This window comes from Colias croceus, chromosome 9 (assembly GCF_905220415.1).
Source record: "Colias croceus chromosome 9, ilColCroc2.1".
NCBI lineage: Eukaryota > Metazoa > Arthropoda > Insecta > Lepidoptera > Pieridae > Colias > Colias croceus.
In genome coordinates, this window is record NC_059545.1 from 6,002,281 (window position 1) to 6,023,958 (window position 21,678).

The following is a 21,678-nucleotide window of genomic DNA, read 5'->3' on the forward strand; positions in this document are numbered from 1 at the left end:
CTACAATATAGAATTATACATATATAACCGGTACATTAACATGTCTATGACCATATTGTCTTGTTTTAGTATGGGAATAATAGTTAACAGCATCACAAGTTTAAGTCAGTTATGGTCTCGTAATTACTTACACCTGGAGAGGAACTTCGAAACTCCAGATTTATATCAAAGTCAACAAAGTTTGTTAACTGTATCAATATAAGGATGTATTATAACACACTATATTTTGTCTTCATACAATAAAGTTTTCACGTTTAGCAAATAGCAAAAAAACTAAACCGTAACTTAATTACGTGCGCTGTAAATAATTTTTTCAAAGGGTCGTGTCTAATGGAGCGCTCTCTAACGTGTATGTAAAGCCACGGCAACCATTTACCTTTACTGAGGTTTTAATAGCGCGTCAAAAACAGATGCAACGTTCCTTTACGTGTTCCGTTCGATTAATTACTCCCAGGAAATTGTATTGCAGATGGCTTTACGTCACCAGTAATGCAATCTACGAGAACAAAGTTACTCTATCGGACGTGCATTTATTCTCTGATTCAATTAATGGATATTCAGATCGACCCATAATTAATTAATTTACCTCACGGCGATCTGCTGAAAATTGTATGAAGTTTATAATAAACATATTGCTTCCTGATGTATGAAATTGTACGGCTTAAAATCCGTGAAAGTTATTTTGTTGTGGGTCAATATGCATAAAATTCATAATTAAGTTCGTAATGATGTTTTTAACGATAAACAATTTTATTGACAGTTTCAACAGCAACGGAATCAATATCAATTAAATGATTGATTACTAACAATCAATTTATTAGGGAAATTGCTAGGCGTTTAGGCACTAAATTATCACTGTAGATTTCGCTAAGCGCTATTACATTAAATTATTTCTATAACATGAAATTATTATATACATTATATGTTATTGACCTCACTTAATTACTCATTCGGTTTAATTGGATAGTTATTGGATTGTTAGATTCTTGTTTTGAACTGAGCAAAGTTTTCTTTTGTGAAAATAACACTCATACTTAAATAGAAAAAATCCGTACACAATGCAATACAAAAAAGTAAATTTCATGATCTCCCATAAACTTACTTTGGGTCCAACGGTGCATCACTATTAAGTCGGCAGGCAGCAGCAAAGCGTGCGATAGCAGCTTGCAGCGGGCTCAAGTCGCCCTGCACAGCATGTTGATGTAGCAGCGTCTGAGCTGCGCCGCACAAGTCGCCCTCCCATGCATGGCTGTCGCTCTCAGCACCTTCACTGGGAGCGTTGGACGCTGTTTCCACCTCATGCGCTAGGAGAACTCCGAAGAGGCGCTCGTGTTGGCGTACCTTTGACAATAAATTAACATTTCTGTAAGTACTTTAAGACCGGTGCATCATTGATAATTTGTTTTACATCAACATTAAAACGGAGCACTAGGTACTCGCGTAATATAAAATTAATAGGCAATTGATTGATTAAATAAGTAAAAGTTATATAACGTCGCGTCGGTACAGTCACAAAAAAATAACAAAACAATAACACTATTATGTAACTTGCTGTATTGCATAAATCGTATATTTTTTAAATTCCCGGTCTAATATATAATTATATATCCCGATAATTAGTAACACACAAGTAAGTATCAGATTACATGCTAATCCTTCAAAGCACGTGTAGCCTATATTCCTGTATTTCCAGGAATATTGCAATTTGCAACTAATACTCGTAGTAATATGAATTTCAGACCATTTAGACCGAGCAAATATACTAAAGGTTTGATCTTTGGTTCATATGCAAAGCGGATATGAATATACCAGGAATATGATATTGGGTATCAAGTAAGCCATCACCCGGGAAATTTGATGCGATGGTATCTATGTAAATTGTAAAACAACTGCAATTCAAATCAACTCTACGAACACAATGGCAAAACTAATGTCAAATATAGAAAGACTGTGTAATACAAAACTATAAGCACAGAATACATAATAGTAGCTAAACGCTACAGAACGGACACTCTCCGCCTCCCGCCAAAATTAAACACTTACCTCACCCCGCACGATCAGACATAAAATGGTCCATATTTTTCTACAGGGACGATACGCAACGAAGATTGACAACATTAATCAAATTGACTTAAAGTAATTTTATTATTTTGGATTTGTGATCATCGTTTTTCGTAGAAAATGGTTAGATATTGTGCTGTTTACGGATGTATTTCATCAGAAAAACGCGAATTTTTTTTTACGCTAGTCAAAAATGTGCCAACCATAAAGCGTTAACACACACATTTGCAGTCTCTACAGTGTGACTGTCAAAACGATAATTTTGTATGGAGTGTCCGGGGTGTGCTATAAGTTTAAATTTCAATAAAGTATTATCATAATTAAATTGTGTTTTCATTATATTAAAATTTTTAAGAAACTTTTACTTATAACAAATTTTCCTATTGTTCTTGTTCAATGAATACTACGTAAATAATAATTCAGCCAACGTTCTTAATCATGGCTGGTTCACACTTTGATTAGTGTGAGTGCAGGTGATTAGTGCGAGTGCAGGTGTGTAGTGCGAGTAGTGTCCAATTCAACTGCGAGTGCAGGTGATTAGTGGGAGTGCAGGTCAATGGTGCAATTCGCGACGCTACACACTACGCTAAACACTAAACACTAAACACTCGTGTCCAGACGTGTTTAGGCAGGCACACTGCGAGTGAGGGGGAAGGGAGGGCGCGCGGGACGTGGCTACTCGCAGTCCACTCGCAAAAAAATAGAACACGCTTCTATTCACTTTACTACACAGCCTACTAAACACTTGCACTAAACAGTCGCTGTCCACACGTAGTTACTAAACACCTGCACTAATCACCTGCACTCGCACTAATCAAAGTGTGAACCAGCCTTAGATAATATTCCAAGGCAATAATAGAAAAACATTAACCTTACAATATGTTGCTTTCTAGGAAATACAAACAAGAACAATTCCTAGCAATTGTAATAAAGGTGAAATGTTAGAATTCGTTCACTTACGTCGGTGAAATGCAACATAACGCATTGAAAATTCAATTGCAATAGCAGGTGTAAGATGTTATACTTAATATGCAAATTCTTTAAAAATGTTACCTGTATTTTCTTTTTAATTTTTGCCACCTTTGTACTTTTAATGTACATTTTGGTCCTTTCGTTTTGAACCGATTTATTACAAAAATACAATTAGAACTCACTTCCTCGTATTCACCACAATGTGAATGTATGAGAAATGAGTGTACTGCACATATGGAAAATGATTGTGAATCACCACACCTGTTACCCTATACAAACCTAGACTATTATAGCAATTATACCTACTAGCACGCTATTCGCGTCCCATCGATTGAACTGCAGTTATTAATAAGTTAATTTCGCAAAAGTAAAGATTGGTAAATAAATTATGTGCAAAATTTCAAATACTTACAAAAAATAATGATAAAATTTGCTCAGTTATAAGTCATTTTTTAAAGGGCTTAATTTGTATTACTAAAGCATTATAAAAATCAAACGTTACCTAAAGCTGGACATAACACGATAGGAGTTATAAACTCGAACAAGAAGTGCAACAAATAATCACATTCAAATCAGGTAATGGCATCATTAAAACATTTTAAAGGAGATATAAGTGGATTATCTATAAATGCTGGAAAAGAAACTGGAACGTGAAAACTTTTGAAGCGTAAAAGAGCCGGTCCCATTGAATGTAAAGTGAATAAAGTATCTCAAGGGAATGAATTGGATTTATCGTGTAATCGCAATTCCGCTTCACTCGCTCGCTCACTTATTACGCGAGGCCGAAGATGTTCACTCAGCGCCCAGCGGATATGTTATACCGGGAATAACAGTCAAGATGCCATGTGTTATCGATATAAATACGCATATAACCTTACGCATGATAAGACAACCCGCGGAGGTTCAACATTTCAACTGAATTTATTCAATATTTTCAGAATTTATTCAACTTTTGTAAAAATACGAAAAAAACGACAATAATAGGACGACCTAAGTTTCAAATATATTAATAAATGAAAATTTGAAATTTAAGTTTAATTGAATATGAAATGATAATAAATAACAACAATAGAAAAAAAAACAGGCTCAATTTCGAGAAAAGATTCTTTAACGAAAAGCTTAACTAGATAGGTATCTATAATTAATTTTATATTAAATACAAAGGGTTAGAGAGGAATATCACATAATATGATCACATGTAAGGTTGGTATTTGAAATGAAAAATTTAATAACGACACGGTGTGCAATAAGCTTCACTTAACAACGTAATTAAACCGGATATGTACCTAATAACATTAGGTTATGGTGGTTCAGACTCAGAGGCATATTGGCAATCTGCTAAACTACTGCGTAAAACATAAAAGTTTTATAGGCTTTTCGCTAAAAGCTATTAAACTGTATGATCGTTTGTTATGTGTCGTCAATAGCTGTTATTGTCTCTATAGCTATTAACCCTTTACGTTTATCTTCACACAATTATTACTTAATGACTCTCGTAATAAAAGCATTAATAAAGTGTTTAACTCAATGACCTATTATACTAGTAGACGCGGCATACGCCAACATCATTGCACTAAAAACAGCGTAATTAATACATACCTACTTACTAACGCATTATCACCAATACAGTTGTTCTCTCTTTCACTCTCACGCACGAGACATAATACATGTCTCACACATGTACTTCGTAATAACAACTGCCGATTAAAATATAAAAAGAACGTCCAGCCACGAAGCTGAATGGTGCGTGACTAAGTGAAACTCGGGCACTTAGCTGAGTTTTTTCTTGCCAAAATAGAGAGCGGGTAACGTATCTAGCTCTTTTGTATATCATAGGTTTAACTTACTTTCTATAGTACCTAGTACAAACAAGAAATGAACTCTAAGACTAAGTCTCAACCACGGGTACATGGGATTCGTGAAGGTTAATAATTAGACGAAATTTCTTTTAAATTATAACTTTTTTTTATATTTCAAGAAATATAAAAAAGACAAAAGTTTAATTCATATAGCTAACTATATACCTATACACAATTTTGAAAATGTTCTTCTATCGTTCTAAAAAAAACACGATACATAATTGTTGCCAGTGTTAAATATACCTACAAACAAGATTAAAACCTCCTTTATCCAAATAAAATAATATAATCACAAATCAATTATTGAACTTATGAACGAACGATAATAATTACTGATTAAAATATTTTATGTTTAAAATTTAAAATGTTTTGGCCTATGATATATTATAAAAGAGCTAGATACGTTACCCGCTCTCTATTTTGGCAAGAAAAAACTCAGGTAAGTGCCCGAGTTCCACTTAGTCACGCACCATTCAGCGTCGTGCCTGGACGTTCTTTTTGTATTTTAATCGGCAGTTGTTATTACGAAGTACATGAGTGAGACATGTATTATGTCTCGTGCGTGAGAGTGAAAGAGAGAATAACTGTATTGGTGATAATGCGTTAGTAAGTAGGTATGTATTAATTACGCTGTTTTTTAGTGCAATGATGTTGGCGTATGCCGCGTCTACTAGTATAATAGGTCATTGGTTTTGGCATTATCATTTCAGATTTCCATTAAGAAAAACCTTTTATGCGGTTTTGATACGTACCTACGCGTACCAGAGATGAAAAAACTGACAGAACTAACCGAAGTTTTTTAGACGTTTTCGTTTACTCTATTTCGATTTGTTTCCCTTTCAGTTTCAGTTTTCGTTATTAAAGATTCTCGACAGGTAATTTACATATCCAGCGAGTAATTTTTTTTTTTTACAGTTACACACTAATATTCATTATTCAATTCGAATTTTATTCACAAATAATATAGCGGTTAACGTGCTTATGTATAATGTTCATAATTACATTAAATTTTAATAAAGTTTCTAAGTATTACATAAATATACAAAAATAGGTTTTAGTTAAAATAGCATAAAAAGTCAGCTACTCTTTAAAATATATTTTATTTTTCAAGCAAAGTTTTCTCTGGCAATACCCATAAAAGAAAAAAAAAATCCAATTTGGTCTTAGAATTTGGTGCAGTCTCTTAGAACTTAGAAGTTTTGCGCGTACAAATATTTCAGTCATCGTTTATAAATCATATTTACAATCAAATCGGTCTTATTTTACTGACCTGTTGCCAATTATCGTCATCATGTCTCCCAGCTTCACGGGCAGAGAGCCAGAGTCGCAGTCGAATCCTGCCTTGCACTGACGAGCGCTGGGAGCGGGCATCCAGCTTGTACCACGCCTCCACCCCAGTTGACGGGATCTCTCGTAGCGGTATGTTGACACATCCTATAAAATAATCAGTTGTTAGAAATTTTGGAAATACGATCTCTTTTATATTTACGAATTGTCACTATAAATTAATAGCGGTGAGCTTCTTTTTTATCTAATTAATGAAATACGATACATTGATTGTGTCAGAGATTTTACTTACTAATATATTCTATAAATTAATGACAGAGTTAACTACATGTAATTAACAACCGTCATACTGTTGAATAAATAAATTGTTTAATTGTAGATACAATCTTTTACAAAATTTTAAAGCTTGCACAGCAAAGCTTTGCTGTCGGAACATGCTAAAATAATTTCCTTTTCTACGCGAATTTCAAATGAAACCACCGCTTTCCCCGTTAAATAAATATTAGATCTTCCCTCTACCAATTCTGATATATCCAATTTTTGTACACGCTCTCAAATTTGAACCTCGACACGAAAAAATATCAACACAAAATTTCGTGTTTGAACTAAATAATTCCAAAGTTTTAAATTTCAAATCGTCTCAACATAATATTATTTTTCAGAAAACATTGAATAGAAGATATATCAATATCTATCAATATATAAATAATCACATAGGTAACCTAAAAATAACTGACCTACATAGATAGGCCTAATAAAAAACATTCTCATAATAACATAAGTACTACGCCGTCAAATTCTGTGATACCTTTAGAAAATATTGTTTGTTATAATGAAGCAAACAAAAGTGTACGTTAATTAACGAAGTCAATAAGTATAAATAGATGAACATCATAAGTACTTATAACAAACGACGGCTATTATATTTTGCCCACAATACAGCAAAATTTTACCAAAACAATTGAATGCCAAAACACACGCTTATTATTGACAATTACTACCATCACAATATTATTCAATCTTAAAGTATTCAATATTTTGGCGGGTGCTGGTTACTTTGTCGCGATGTTATGTATGTTTTCATTGATACATTTCAAAAACTCATAAAGTTATTACGAAAATGATTCTGTAAATTTTATAGTCATTTCTCCCTCTGTAATCAACTTTACTCACAAATTTCGGTGTTCTTGTATATTTTCAGTATTAATTTAAACGCAGATTGGCCAATTTGACTCTGTTTATGTGCGTTTCACATGCAATTGGGATTTAAATTGTATTTACAAGCTTTTATCGCCTTTAATAGCTTGTAACGTGAACGAAAGCATAACGTTAATAATAATTATAGTATAGGTGCAAAGTAACAAAAAAGGTTATTTAATTGTTTAATTTAATTAGAGGGCTCTGTTTCACTTTATTTCTTTCAAGTAGTGTATGTAGTTTAGTCGAATTTTAACTCTCATTTTTATCACTTTTTGAATTTATAATAATTATTATCAGGTGAATTCAATGGCGTAATTTTATTATTATGTTCGTTTTATGATATTTTAAACAATTTCAGTATTAATTGAGAACTTGCCTTTATTGAAATAGAACGGGATTGTGATAAAACAATTAATATGTCATAAATAAAAACATGAAACATACCAAGAAAATCATCCTGGCTCCCTTGACGAGCGCTTTGGCACACTTGCTTGAAGAAACGACCGAGGCCGCGGACGCCACGGACCTCGTTGAGACGGGATACGGCATCTAGCACGGAGCTCTCATCATCGTGATCCCATATGTCTAGGTGTAGCACATCCGATGATATGTCGTCTATGTCACTGCCAAAATAGCTACTAGTGTTTATGTGTGCAAGTGTATTCAATAGATGACTCTTTGTTGGAGTCTTGCATGGATCCATTTAATTCATTAACCATGAAAGATTGGTTCAAATCACACATATAACATAAGATATGCAAATACTTCCATGACTTTGTGATATAACCTCTTTCCTACGTTAAACTGTCATAATATTTCAATTGTATTAAGTTATTAAAATTTAAATAAGTGGAATGGCCCGCGTGTAAATTCGATACTTTTACGTGTTTTTACAGCTCTCACCTGTGTCTGCTCTGTACCAATTTGCATTGTAATAAGTTACCCTTTGTATTAACCACTGAATGTCCTAAACCGTTATGTTCCTTTTTTATTAAACGAAATTAAATTAATTTGAATTGAGATAACTCTTATTTATGAGGTCACACTTGTACACACACATTAAATATAAAAGCAAATTAGATTAAACATTTTTAATGATAATTTGCTTAAATGATAAATCCTATCGATTTTTGAGGCCTTTTTTTTCTTCGTATTAAAAGCGGTTGTTAATGTATAGGTAAGACAATGCATATTAAATAAAAATAATGTGAATATTCATAGTGTGGAAATAATGTGAATATTCCATGGAATAAAATTCATTTATTATATAACTACTTTATGACGGTCTTTATTTATTGCATGTACCTACTATCTGCCATTTCACAGTATCATGTCGCATTTATAGTGCCTACGTTCCTGTTAATAAATTATGAAAGGTAGACATTAATCATCCACCTTATTATGGCGACGAAGTTCCTAGAATAGAACCACTACTACTGACAATTTTCTCGATATTCGAGTACGAAGAATTAATAATCTAATTTATTATAAAAAAACAATATTATATGTATACTTTTATCCAATGAATATTAATATGATTTCGTTAGTACATAACATTAACGTATTTTAATGAACTGCCGATTGCATTAGAAAATATGCGATGGTGATATTATTTTTTTGTGGGTAGATTAAAAATTCTTATCAATTGTGAATACGTTTAACTACCTTCATTCGTAATTTAGAATAAAGAAAAACGTGAACAAAACCAAATGAGAGTACCTACCAACATTGAATATATATACAACTTACAATTTGAACGTCTCATTCCATTTGGGCGACAGGGTGTGAGGTCGCACACTTGTGGCGCGAATGTACCGGGCTGGCAGCCTGCCCAAACTGTCACGCTGTTGACGTCCGTCACGGCGTTTGAAACTCAAGCGGAAGCCGTGTTTGCGACCCTCGTCCTCTGAAGCCCTCGGGGAAGCGGGCAGCGACGCCGGTTGGATACCCAACATGCAATACGGATCGCTGAACCCTGAACAATACAGTACAAAGGTAACGATTTAAGCTGTCACGCGTTGTTTCTTTTACACAATATCTCCTTATCCTTTCCTTACTATACTTTATACTAATTACTATGTACTATAGAATATAACAATACACATACTGGCAATACTAGTGTTGTACTTAATATTATAAATGATAAAGTGGGTTTGTCTTTCTTCTACACGCATCGAAGAAAGTTTGTAATAATATGATTTATATTTAAATAGAAGAGTCTAGAAGGAGAGATGTGTTACTTTTCAGCGCGGTGAAATAGGTAATTCCCTCGGGAATTTCCTTTGACCACGGAGGCGAAGCCGGGGTCGGAAAGCGCCTCATCGATTTAGATCTCATCATCGATAGTAGGTAGATTATTTTAAGTAGGAAACATATGGAAACATCACTATCACTACATAGTATCTATAAAACAAAGTCGCTTTCTCTGTCCCTATGTCCCTTTGTATGCTTAAATCTTTAAAACTATGCAACGGATTTTGATGCAGTTTTTTTAATAGATAGAGTGATTCAAGAGGCCTTCCTCTTTTAGTATATAATTTATTAAGTTTTAGACAAAGCGGGCGAAGCAGCGGGCGGTAAGATAGTTATTTATAGATTGCAAAAATAGTATCATTTAATATATTGTTTAAATGGTCCTGCTTATTATTTATTTAATCTATATAATATATTTGCAAATCCAGCAGGAAAACCTGTTCTATGATTCAGTTAGGCTTAGTTCGTTATTCAACAGCTCAAAAAACTTTCCAGTGTAGTGAAACTATGCAGTGAAGCTGTCAAAACAGCTAACTCTTGCGTGGAAATTTTGTTTGAAAGCCCTGTTTCCGACACTGTTTACGTTTACAAATTTTTAATAATATACTGTAAGTTAGGCTCGAATCACACTTCATATATTTTCTTTCAAATTATACAAAGCAAAACCTGCAAGTGTACTTAAATAAAATCATTTGGAAGTTATATATTAGACTTTTGTTGAACTTTGAACATATAGGACGAGTTGCTATTTACTCAACAAGTAAAACAAATAAGATGGAGGTACATTACTTTCCCCGATGGATAAAGTTTCAAGAAAATGATTAAGGAGTGAAGTAAACAAATTACTTGAGTAGTTATCAAGTAATTTAGTATATAAGAAAACTAGTTGATCGTTAGTTTCTATTTGGAAATTACTTTGTCTTTAAATTACAGCGCTCTGAAATAAATCAATCAATAATTATAGTAGGATTAGTATTAAAAATGTAATGGATCATTGAAACGTATTATTGTGTACTTACCTAATACCTCTGCCAAAAGGACACATTTTCAAGTTTCACACTTAAAATTATATTAGTAAAAATGTTAGCCTGGATAGAAGTGTGAATGTTAAAAAAGTCAGCTGAAGTTTTTTTTTAAATTATTATATTTTCTCCAAACAATCTTTTGTATAAATTGATAAATAATTAATAAAGGATGTAAACATTAAACTTACAAATTACAATATTGTGTTGGAATTACTTTTCACTTTAATGTGATATGTCTAAACAGCTAATTCAAATATAATAATTTATATTTGAGCTTGTATGAGCTTTAAAACAAGTTTAGCAACAATAGAAAACTCACAATGAGCAATAGATAACAGTTGATGAAAGATAAACTACATTTTCTATATTGCCAAAACCCAAGTCGGTTTTCTATAGAATTCATGACGAGGAGTATTGTGTACTTTGCCGGAAACATGTAAGTACGATATACTTTATATGTCTAGTTGAACTTATATTCTACGATATATCCATTACGTTTTGTAGATGTATAAAGTAATTTGGAATACCTATTAAGAATTTAATTTTGCTTGCTTTGTAACACAACGTTCTTTAAACGTACCTATCTTATTTTTTAACTATAATTGTTCCAATGTATTAAATCAATTTTTGACTAGTAAAAAATATATATAATTAATGCATTATTTAAACTAAATGTTAATTAATATATTGACTGTTCATAACAAACAAGTAAATCCGGAAATATTATGCAATGGTTACCCACACAAACGTGACATCTAAAAACTTTAATAAAACTTATTTGTTGTAAGTATTGCTTCGTATAATAATTGATATTAGTTGAGTGGTTTTGAAGAGAAATCCTTAGCTTTATAATTTTCCACCCCCTTTAGCTCAAGGAACAAAGTTTACATCCAGATGTTTCTGACATTAAATCTTTAAGTTTTTTAATACGGAGACGGACATGGCATTCATTTTGAATTTAAAAACAAACCTAGGATTTTAATTAATTTATAGAGCATTTTAAGATACAATTAAAATTGTAAAACTATTATACAAATAGATTCAAACTTTAATTCTTACAAAACTTTAATAAATTCCATCATCAAAATTTGACTGTTCATCATCAGAGCTTCATCAGCATTACATTTACAATATCTCGAATACCTGATAAAATAATTCCGCCTTTGTCTTTTTATCGCTTGTAATGTAATAAATTTCCAATTAATCGACATTGAATCAAATTGGAATGATTATTATATGAATATTGTAGATACGGATTTTCAATAAACTCAATCAGTTGATTCCCTATTATTGGTTATTTATGTTGATTCTTGTTTTCAATACTATATATTTACGATTATTTATATTTAACATACCTTTTTATATTGAAAAATAATGACGCTTTATATAACATGTTTAATTTCAAAATAAATAATCAATAGATATTTGAAATACGACATCATTTCTTTAACACTTTATATGATTGACCAGCAAATTTTCCACGTAAAAATATGAGTTGGAAATTTTCCATGTATAAATAGGACTTGGAAAATACGTGTATAATAATATAAAAAAAAAACATTTGTATTGCGTCATAAACAAAGTTTGAACAAGCTTAATCTCCAGTGACCAATAACAGAAGTGAAATTGGCATCAATGCCTAACAACAACAACAAACTACGTATGTGGGCAGTAACAACAGAATCCTCTAAATTGGCATCTCGGGCATCCCACTTGTACCGCCTAATTGGAGACAAAGCCTTTATCACGGACAAGAAAGATACCTACAACGTCAACATTAATTATTGATCTGTGGAAATTTTGCTTCTTAAAATATCATGTTTAAACAATAGGTAGGTACACCTGCGTACTAATTATTCCAGTAACTGAAACTTTAGGAAAATGAAGTGTGCTGTAATTTTTGTCGACCGAGCCACGTCCACATGATAATAAGTGAGCTATATACTTCTTTGCTTCGCGAAGCTGTTCGCTCTATGAGGTAGGTACTTTTAAGCTTCATATAACAAAACAATTAAGTTCTGGAAATAATTTCTACAGAGAAGAACTATCCGTTTAAGTTATTTTATTGAAATTGATAAAAATATTTTATTTGATGACAGGTTCGTCTTGATATCATATAAAACTATAATTACCAAATTCCACGCATTTTATCTTCATTTATGCTCATAATTTTATTACAAAATAGTCACCCCTTGTTCTATAAATATTTTGTATTTATTTAGACTTTAGACGATCAAAAAAATACGTTTCATTCTCATTATGATGCCTTTTATAGTAGTAGGCTTGTAGTAGATAATGTCATCTCTTATTCTGAGTACAAGTCAGTTTTATTGTGCACGTGTAAAGTGATATTAAGTTTATACTGCGACGGAACTGTAACATTCCACATCATTCCTGCATACCAAATTTCAATAGTTTTTCTGTTGTGTGAAAGAACATCGACATAATTCACAGTTTCACACCCCAAACATAGTTTTACATATTATGTTTTCTGTATATCTCTACTAAAGATAATTCTTTTAACACCTTAATAGGTGGGAGCATTTATATAGCCATATTTTAATAAATAACTATGTACTTATAAAAGAATATGATATGGTATACCTACGTTGCTATTATTCTTACTTCTGATTCACTGATTAACTCTCTCTGGTTTGACTTTGTAACTACAGGACTGATTAACAGAGGTTTTACTGAGTGGTTGCTTATCTTACAGAGAGCTTAGTACGATATTAACCATGCTTTATATTTGTTTAATTGAGAATAAGAGGTTACCACCCTACGAAAAATATGACATACATACTGCAAAGTTGCGACTAAGTTTTAATTAATGAGATAAAAATACAACTATTCCTTTAATAATAGATACTGTAAATTTTATACAGAAATTATTAATATTTTTAATAATTCGCGTTTAATATGTGAAGCATTTAGAGTATTACAATTTTTATATTGCTTTTGCCTGCCGCTGCTCGCCTACGTGCCCTTATAAGGCAATTATATTAAAAATAACTCAAGTTCTCGTAACAAGTCTTATAACAACAAATATCATAATATTAACATTTTCAGCCTTAAGCACTTTCGCCTTCGGCTTTGATGTCAAATATATATAATTTCAAATAATTCTCACACCCAGATTTTCATTACGAAATTGTTTATTTTGGCGGCAAAGAATTATGTGGATATTTAATATATAACTATGAATCTAGAAATGTTTATTAGTGTTTAAGAAGGTACCTATAAATTTATTTTGTATTCATATTTAGTGGGTAAGTATATTTAGATACCTCTACATTGAGCAGATTCACTAGGCTTAAAAAAGGGTCTGATAAACGAGGCTACATTTAGGAATATTGTTATTTATTTATGAACTTGAACCATAACACAAAAATACTTGGGTAAGGGAGCCAAGGGAATTTACTGGCTTCTGCCGCCGAAGGCTGGCGAAGTTTGAAAAATTATTGTCATATTCATCGGGATAATCTCGTTACACCCATGGATAAATCAGGTTGGGAGATTTATAGACTGAACCGTACAATAAGTGTTCATTGATAGAAAATTTGCTGGCTGTATAAATATTTTATGAATAGAACATTTTTTTTAAGCTTTGGAAACGTGACTTGATTTATCCATCGCATTAACGAGTTGCGTTTTATATTATACATAGCGTACATATAGCATTATGGATCCCAAATAGTGATTTGTTAACACTTAACAGAAATACAAAAAATAAACAATAGACAATGTCTATCTAATAAACAACCTTTCATCAAAAGAAAACTAAGAAACATTCTATATTTAAATTAAATTCATTTTATTACAGCAATAGAACCCTGCAGCAACAATTAGCGAGCGAAGTATTGAATTACGAGTATTTCTAATTAGTGCTTATAAAGTAGAACTTCTGCTCGCTTAATACGTAACTAAATATGAGAAATCACAGTGAATAAATTCATAGCACGGTGAGCAGTCTGATATAATAACTCTAATCATGTTGATGTACAAATTAATGTTTTAACTTATGTCTGTTATTTATCTATAAATAGGTAGATATTTAAAAGAAGTTTAAGCGTTAGTCACACAGCTGTTCGTTCGGTCATATAAACAATTTTTGCTTTGTTGTATCTGCCTGGATTAGGATAACAACTCTTAGAAAATACAACAAATGTCAAAGCGGAGCTAGGGCAAGCAACTATGTAGTTATGAAGCATATAACACTTGATGTTTCATATGTACTGCTCTAGCATTTTGCTCGCATGCATTTCACCGCGCTATCGTGCGACACCCGCTTCTCATACGTAATATTTCTGCCCTCTAGATCACGTTCCAATTTTGTTTTGTCGCAATAAGTAGTCTTCTCCAAGGTTTCACCTATCTTTTTATAATAATCGCTAGAGCTTTTCATGTGAAAGCTCATTTATAAGCTTCTGTAATAGCAGGTGTGTAAATAATTTTATATGATTAGCGCTCGATTGTATTAAAAATGATTTAAGGTAAAAAAGTTAAAAATTTATATTTGATATTACACAATATGCTACATTTATGTTTAGTTGTAAAACTACTTTTTACTCGCGTAGCCAAAGTAGGTACCCATGGAAACGAGATGTGTGTAAAATAGCCAATATCACACTCCAACCTCCTAAGTCCTACCTCAAAAATTCATATCAAAAAACCACGTTGTTGCGACGTGAAAGAAAGACAAATAAAAGAAAAAAAAATCACCTTTATTACATAGTATATCAATCATGGGTAGGTCTTCCACTACAACAGTTAACTAACCATTAGCATCCTTAGCTTCTAGCCCATCAGCTTCAATGACAGCGCAGCCCAGCACGACGGTGGGAGGGCGTTCACTGCCCGCAGCACGCAGAGCCCTGCCGTGCACCTCTGGAGACACTTTGAAAGCGCGGCGGGCGTACTCGATCACCTCTTCCTTGTAAGCCGCGAATTGCCCATCGGGCGCCGGTGCGCCTACCGCATTTTCTATGCAGTAAAGAACCTATACAAACAGATTAAGACTATTATAAGACAGGCAAAACGAAAAAAAATTAGATATCAGGTACACGAGGAAAAATCCTAAGGATGTACGAAATAACGTCTTACACGTAATACTTAAAACGCAACTAGCATAAAATATACGTAGTCTCAAGTGTGACACATTCACTACACATAGTTCAGGATACATCGCCCATTTTTGCAAGTGACTACTATCAAGCTAATTTTCCGTTTGTAGCTTTATTTTGATGAGACGCCCAATAATTTCGTGTACGAAAGTCTCGATTGTGGTAGCTAACAGAGATAATAAGGATAAAAATTTTTGATTTGATGGTTCTCAAATATTTATTACTAACTGAATGAATTTTTTTTGTTCAATCTCAAGATAATTACCTAAATTATTCGAAAAAATATTTGTCCTACAAAATCTATGGTTTGTTCAAAGAGTCCCCCTTTCCAAAGTGTATCGATAACGAGGTCATCATAAATGATTACTAACAAGCTGATTTTTTTTGTTTTCACTTAGTTAATGTTTATATAATTCAACAGACATATTGTCCTACAAATTGCGTAATAAATATTTGAGAACCATCAAATCAAAAAAATTTATCCTTGTTATCTCTGTTAGCTACCACAATCGAGAGTTTCGTACACGAAATTATTCGGTGTCTCATCAAAATAAAGCTACAAACGGAAAATCAGCTTGATAGTAGTCACTTGCAAAAATGGGCGATGTATCCTGAACTAACAGTGATAATAACTTACAAACAACAAGCTCACAAAATATTACAAAATATTGGCAGCATTTTTGTACTACTTTAACTTCTACAAAGAGAATAAAATTCTTTGAAAGATGACAGGAATGTATGAAAGCTCTATTATATTTTACACCCTTCCAGTAACACCTTGTATTGAATCCGGAGAATTTGTACAATGCTACTAAGTATTTACTGGAGAATTTCTGCTCGTAGGAAACTTGCGTCTCGTTTTCGAGCGCTGAGTTGCATCTGTTTAAATTAAAATGTTTGTATGCAATTTGCATTCAAGAATTTCATTACGAATTGAGACATTATTTAAAGAAGTTATTTATAGAACAGATAAACATATTTTTTGAGACACTCGATTTTCACATTAGTAAATCTAAATACAGACAGACTGACATTCAGACAGACTTTTGTCACTGTGAGCATTATTCCATACATGAGCTTATAAGGTTTACACAATAAGCTTTTTAAGTTAAATTAAAAAAAGGCATTCAATGATACTTCAATAATACCAGAACGTGTCAGCAGGTAAAGAAAAAGCAATCAAAAAGGATCTATTTTAATCGTTTTAGTTCGTAGCTACTGTAATAATGTGTAAGTTGACCCAAAAACAAAGTATTTTATTACTTCAAAGATAAATCTCGGTATTTAAGTAATTCTAATAATTAACAAGAGATCTCAGGTTGTTTTGGATTTTGTCTCGGGAATGTTGGTGAGAATAAAAGAAAATTCAGAGACAGCAGATATCAGCAGATTCAGGTCGACTCTGATTTCTGAAGGTTAAGGACTAAGGTCATACCTACAAAGTTAGGTTTTATGAAAGGATATTTGTATCTTTAAAGCATTCAGGTGTACTTATTTGATCAATGGTAATAAGGATCCATTAGTGAGAAATTGAAATTGTAGATTGAATACTATTACGTATAGAGTAGGTATGTAGGTACGTAGCTTTTATGTATAATAATTTCAACATAGCAAACGTACGTTACATGCACAAAGTAAATGTAGTACCTCAGTATAGAGATGCTCATGTTCTTTATGTGACAGTTGAGCAGAAACACTCGGTAGGCCGAGATCTTGCGGAGCTGGTGGTGGACGCTCTGCGCGAGCTTCAGCCAATCGCAGGGCAGCAAGCCGCCTGTTCTCTTGACGCCATGACAAAGCTGTGAAGCTTTCGAAATACGAGCCATCCGTATCTTGAACCCTGTGATCAAAATGTACATAAGAAACGTTTCTTACTTAAATTTGTAGTTAAATTTAACTGAACATCGCTAGTCTTAATTCTGTTTTATTTTAAGGTTACGAATAATTACTAATTAGTTTATTATGTGGTTTTCTTGTGTTGTCATAGCCTTATTAGGGTTTAGTAATAAGATTATTTTCATGGATTTTATCACCAGAAGCAATTAGTGCAAGGTAAACTAGTTTGTATAAAAACTAATGAAGTAACGTACACTAGGATTTAAATACATTGAATTAATTATTTATTTAAGATCTAATCGCTATTGAATACCTACTCTAATGAAAAAAACGAAGCAAAGAAATAAGGATCGTTAATTTGAGGCTTCAATTGAAAAAAAAAATTCTAATTAGTAGACTTTTATGTTACGTTTAAAAGTATTGTAATTAAGTATAGGTACTTTTGGCGAAATATGCCTTTTCTGTACATTATAAAAATATTTTCCTTTCATCTTTAATTAATTTGCATATTTATTATGCCTTTTAGCCCGAGAAAAAGTATTCTTGTGTATGGAAGATTATTGTTTGAACAAATCAAAGTAATTACATTTCCAGAGCAATAAAAATTATTATCACATTTCTCTACAGTTTCATTGTTTTACGAGTTCCCAGAATCTCATCGTAGAAATTAATTATTTATCGTGATGACATTGTTTCCACAAGTGTATGTTTTATATGTATCTTTACGTAAAACAGTTATATATTTTTCAATATTCAACAAGTGAGAAGTAAGTAAGTAGTAAAAAAGTTTGCATAACTGAAAGGTATAATGATAATATTTTTAATCTAAATTTCAGCCAGCAAGCAGCTCTTTCATGCGTAGTAGCTTACGTAGTAGGTTCTCGTCTTAAAGTAAATTTTAATATCAATTTAAATATATTTCCTAGAACCTAGAGTATTTTAGTCTAGAATACATATGTATTCTATACTATATAATCTATTTGTATTCAAACCTTATGACAAATCGGAGTAGAAGTTTTTTGTTCTTAAACCGTAGTAAATATAAGTATTTCAATGTTGTGAATTAAATTTAACGTTGAAATTAACGTCAGTCAAATGTTGAGTTCACTGAGTGACGCATATTTTCACGAAAAATAAGAGACTCGAGAAGGAAAACCGACACTTTATCCCAACTTCACCTTAAAAGCGAAGTTTCCGTATTCAAATTCTAATTACTTAATTATATAGTATGGAATACCGTGCAAAATGTCTTTGAATAATAGGCTGCTGTGAATTCTTTACTACAAAGGCACTGAAGAGCGGTCATTCTTTTTAAACACTCAATTATCTGTACAAACAATACTAAAGGTCTGTATATAAACGCTCGTACTTCGTTTGTTTTTATGTAAAAATTCTGTAGCTGTAGGCAATATTTTTTGTGAGTAGAACAAACAAACAAAGTTTTCCTCTTTATAATATTAGTGTTGAAGAGTATCATTAAAATATTAGGCACATAGCTAGCACATAGGGTTACGTAATACCTACAACATAGGGAAACTAATGTTTTTCCGGCAAACATTATATATTATATCTAAAATATAAAGCCATCTCTGTTAATAATATTGATTATTTGCTAGTTTATTTTTGAGCATAGTAACCATTAATTTGATAAATTTACTTGATAAAACTCTCCTTTGTCATTTCAATCATTAGGAAAGGACGAGGATCAGCCGAAGTTATAAATTATTCTATCTTCGGAAAAAAAATGTTTCTATGTTTTTAACCGACTTCAAAAAAAAGGAGGAGGTTATCAATTCGGCCGGTATGTTTTTTTTTTAATGTATGTACACCGATTACTCCGAGGTTTCTGAACCGATTTACGTGATTCTTTTTTTGTTCGATGCAGGATGGTGTCGAATTGGTCCCATAAAAATTTTATTCGGATAGGCCCAGTAGTTTTTATTTTATGAGCATTGTTGTCTGTAGATATTTGTGAATTTTGCAAGTGTAAGTTTGAAGTCGGTTGTTTTTAACGCAGTTATTACTTGTGAGATAAACGAGCTTTATCGGGTATTTTTATATCATAGTGATATAATCTAATGTTGATTGAAACTTATATCTTATAAATGTTAACTCCACAAAATTATTTAATCATTTTTTTAGGAAGAGTTTTTAAAAAGTTACATAAGTGTCAGTCCAAACACTATAAAACTTTTCATATTTTTAATGGGCTAATATCAACTGATCTCTTGAGTACGATATTATAACAAAGTTATCACGTAAATGTCTACTATTATTAAAAAGTTGGTAAACACATTTGCAATGGAGTAAAATGGAGGTGTGTTGTTTGAAATAGTGAACGAAAATAATATATCGAGAGCCTCGTAATAGATTTAATGGAGGATTTTTTAGTTTGTATATAGTGAACGAACAGAGCCTTTCATTTCAAAATTAAACTAGTTCGTGAGTGCTTTTAAGGGTAAGAGATACAAAGGGTTCCGTCTACTGAGCCGTCAATAAACAAACCTTCCCACAAAACTACTCAGGTTCAGTCACGCGTATAATAAGCGTTTCGCTACAAAAGTATGATATATAGTATTATCAATTTTAGGTTTCTATATTGAAACTATTATTCTAGCCGGAAATGTATGTAATCCGTCATTGTATACAATTCCTAGGAAATGTATGTAATTCCTAAAATCGCACGGAAATGTGTGAAATAAATTATTTTATACACATTGCCTAGGAAATCTATACATTTCCTAAATAGCAATCGGAAATGTATAATGAAATAATATTGGAAGGTACACGGGTCGATGGGGGGAGAATCTCATCAGAATTTTTGGTTTGGATAAGGGGGTGGGTTAGGTTAGGTTCGTGTTTTTTAAAACTACGTAGAAATCGGCGTCCGAACGTCGGCTCACGACCTCTTTTTGTAGAATTTTGGAAAAAGACGAATTTCGGCATATTGCAAAATGCCGGCCGTTTGTAATACGGCAGATTATACAATCCGACTGGGACGTGTACAAGGGGACAGCGGGACTAGGGGACTGATTACTAACCAAATGAAAATTTGATTTGATTGAATATAAATTGATTTAAGAAATGTTAATTAGTAAAATAATATGAACATATTATTATTCTTTTACGGTAAGACTGTTACCCGATACAGTGTTTTATTACAGAAATCATTTATTTTATACATTTCCTAATACGATATTGGAATTGTATACAATTCCTAGGAAGATTATACATTTCCTAGGATATCCATGCATTAAATAGTTTATTAAACAATATTTTATACATTTCCTAAATGGTATCGGAATTGTACACATTTCCTAGGATTTATATACAATTCCTTGATTTCATACATTTCCGGTAACATATACATAAATCGTATCTATATTTCACAGCATGAAAATACGGCTATTTTGTTGGAAATTTTTAAGTATGTGTATGTGTAAGCGTGTCAGTAAGCGGACGAATGAAGATGGATGACAACTAAAACTAAAAACTGCTCCTTTTGCCATACTTGGAAACGAAGTGACTTTCTAAAACTCAGTTAATAAATAAGCTTTATATGGGTAAAATTTTTGTTTAGTAATTTTTTTAACCAACAAGTTTACTGTAATATAAAAACTAAAAAGCATCCATCAGTCCATTACTATAGAATTCCGTAAAATCGGGTTTTTTTACTTATTTTTTTTTATCATAACTTTAAAATGGCACAGAGAAAAAGCTTTAGTTGAACTTTTTTCAAATTATTTTAATATTGTCACTTAAAGTAGTACCTTCATAATTAATTATAATTAGTTTTTAATATGATGCAAATAATTAATACATTATTGCCCTTTATCGTTTAACAAAACATATTACAAAGTCAACAGAGAAGGTGGGACCTTTAAAAAATTAATCGCCTACGCTAAATGATATTTTCATTATGATAGAAGCGTCAATTTTCAAGGAACACTTATCTTTTTACAACGCACTTGGTCGTCCTACGCGAGATTTCATACGAACCTATCAAAGCGAACGTAATGGAGATACCTACATGAGAACTTTATAAATATAGCCGACATTTTT

General features: G+C 32.1%; 1 protein-coding gene across 1 annotated transcript in view; it reads right to left on the minus strand.

The window, feature by feature from the left end:
* The window catches only part of LOC123694289 (BAI1-associated protein 3), a 55,725-nt gene that overhangs the window by 26,586 nt on the left and 7,461 nt on the right, over positions 1-21,678 (minus strand). Inside the window, exons 3-8 of the mRNA XM_045639681.1 lie at positions 17,428-17,620; positions 15,437-15,656; positions 9,129-9,354; positions 7,824-8,002; positions 6,163-6,326; positions 1,103-1,341 (exon numbers count right to left, since the gene is read on the minus strand). Coding sequence (XP_045495637.1) covers positions 1,103-1,341; positions 6,163-6,326; positions 7,824-8,002; positions 9,129-9,354; positions 15,437-15,656; positions 17,428-17,620 — 1,221 coding nt within the window. The remainder of the gene's footprint in view (positions 1-1,102; positions 1,342-6,162; positions 6,327-7,823; positions 8,003-9,128; positions 9,355-15,436; positions 15,657-17,427; positions 17,621-21,678) is intronic.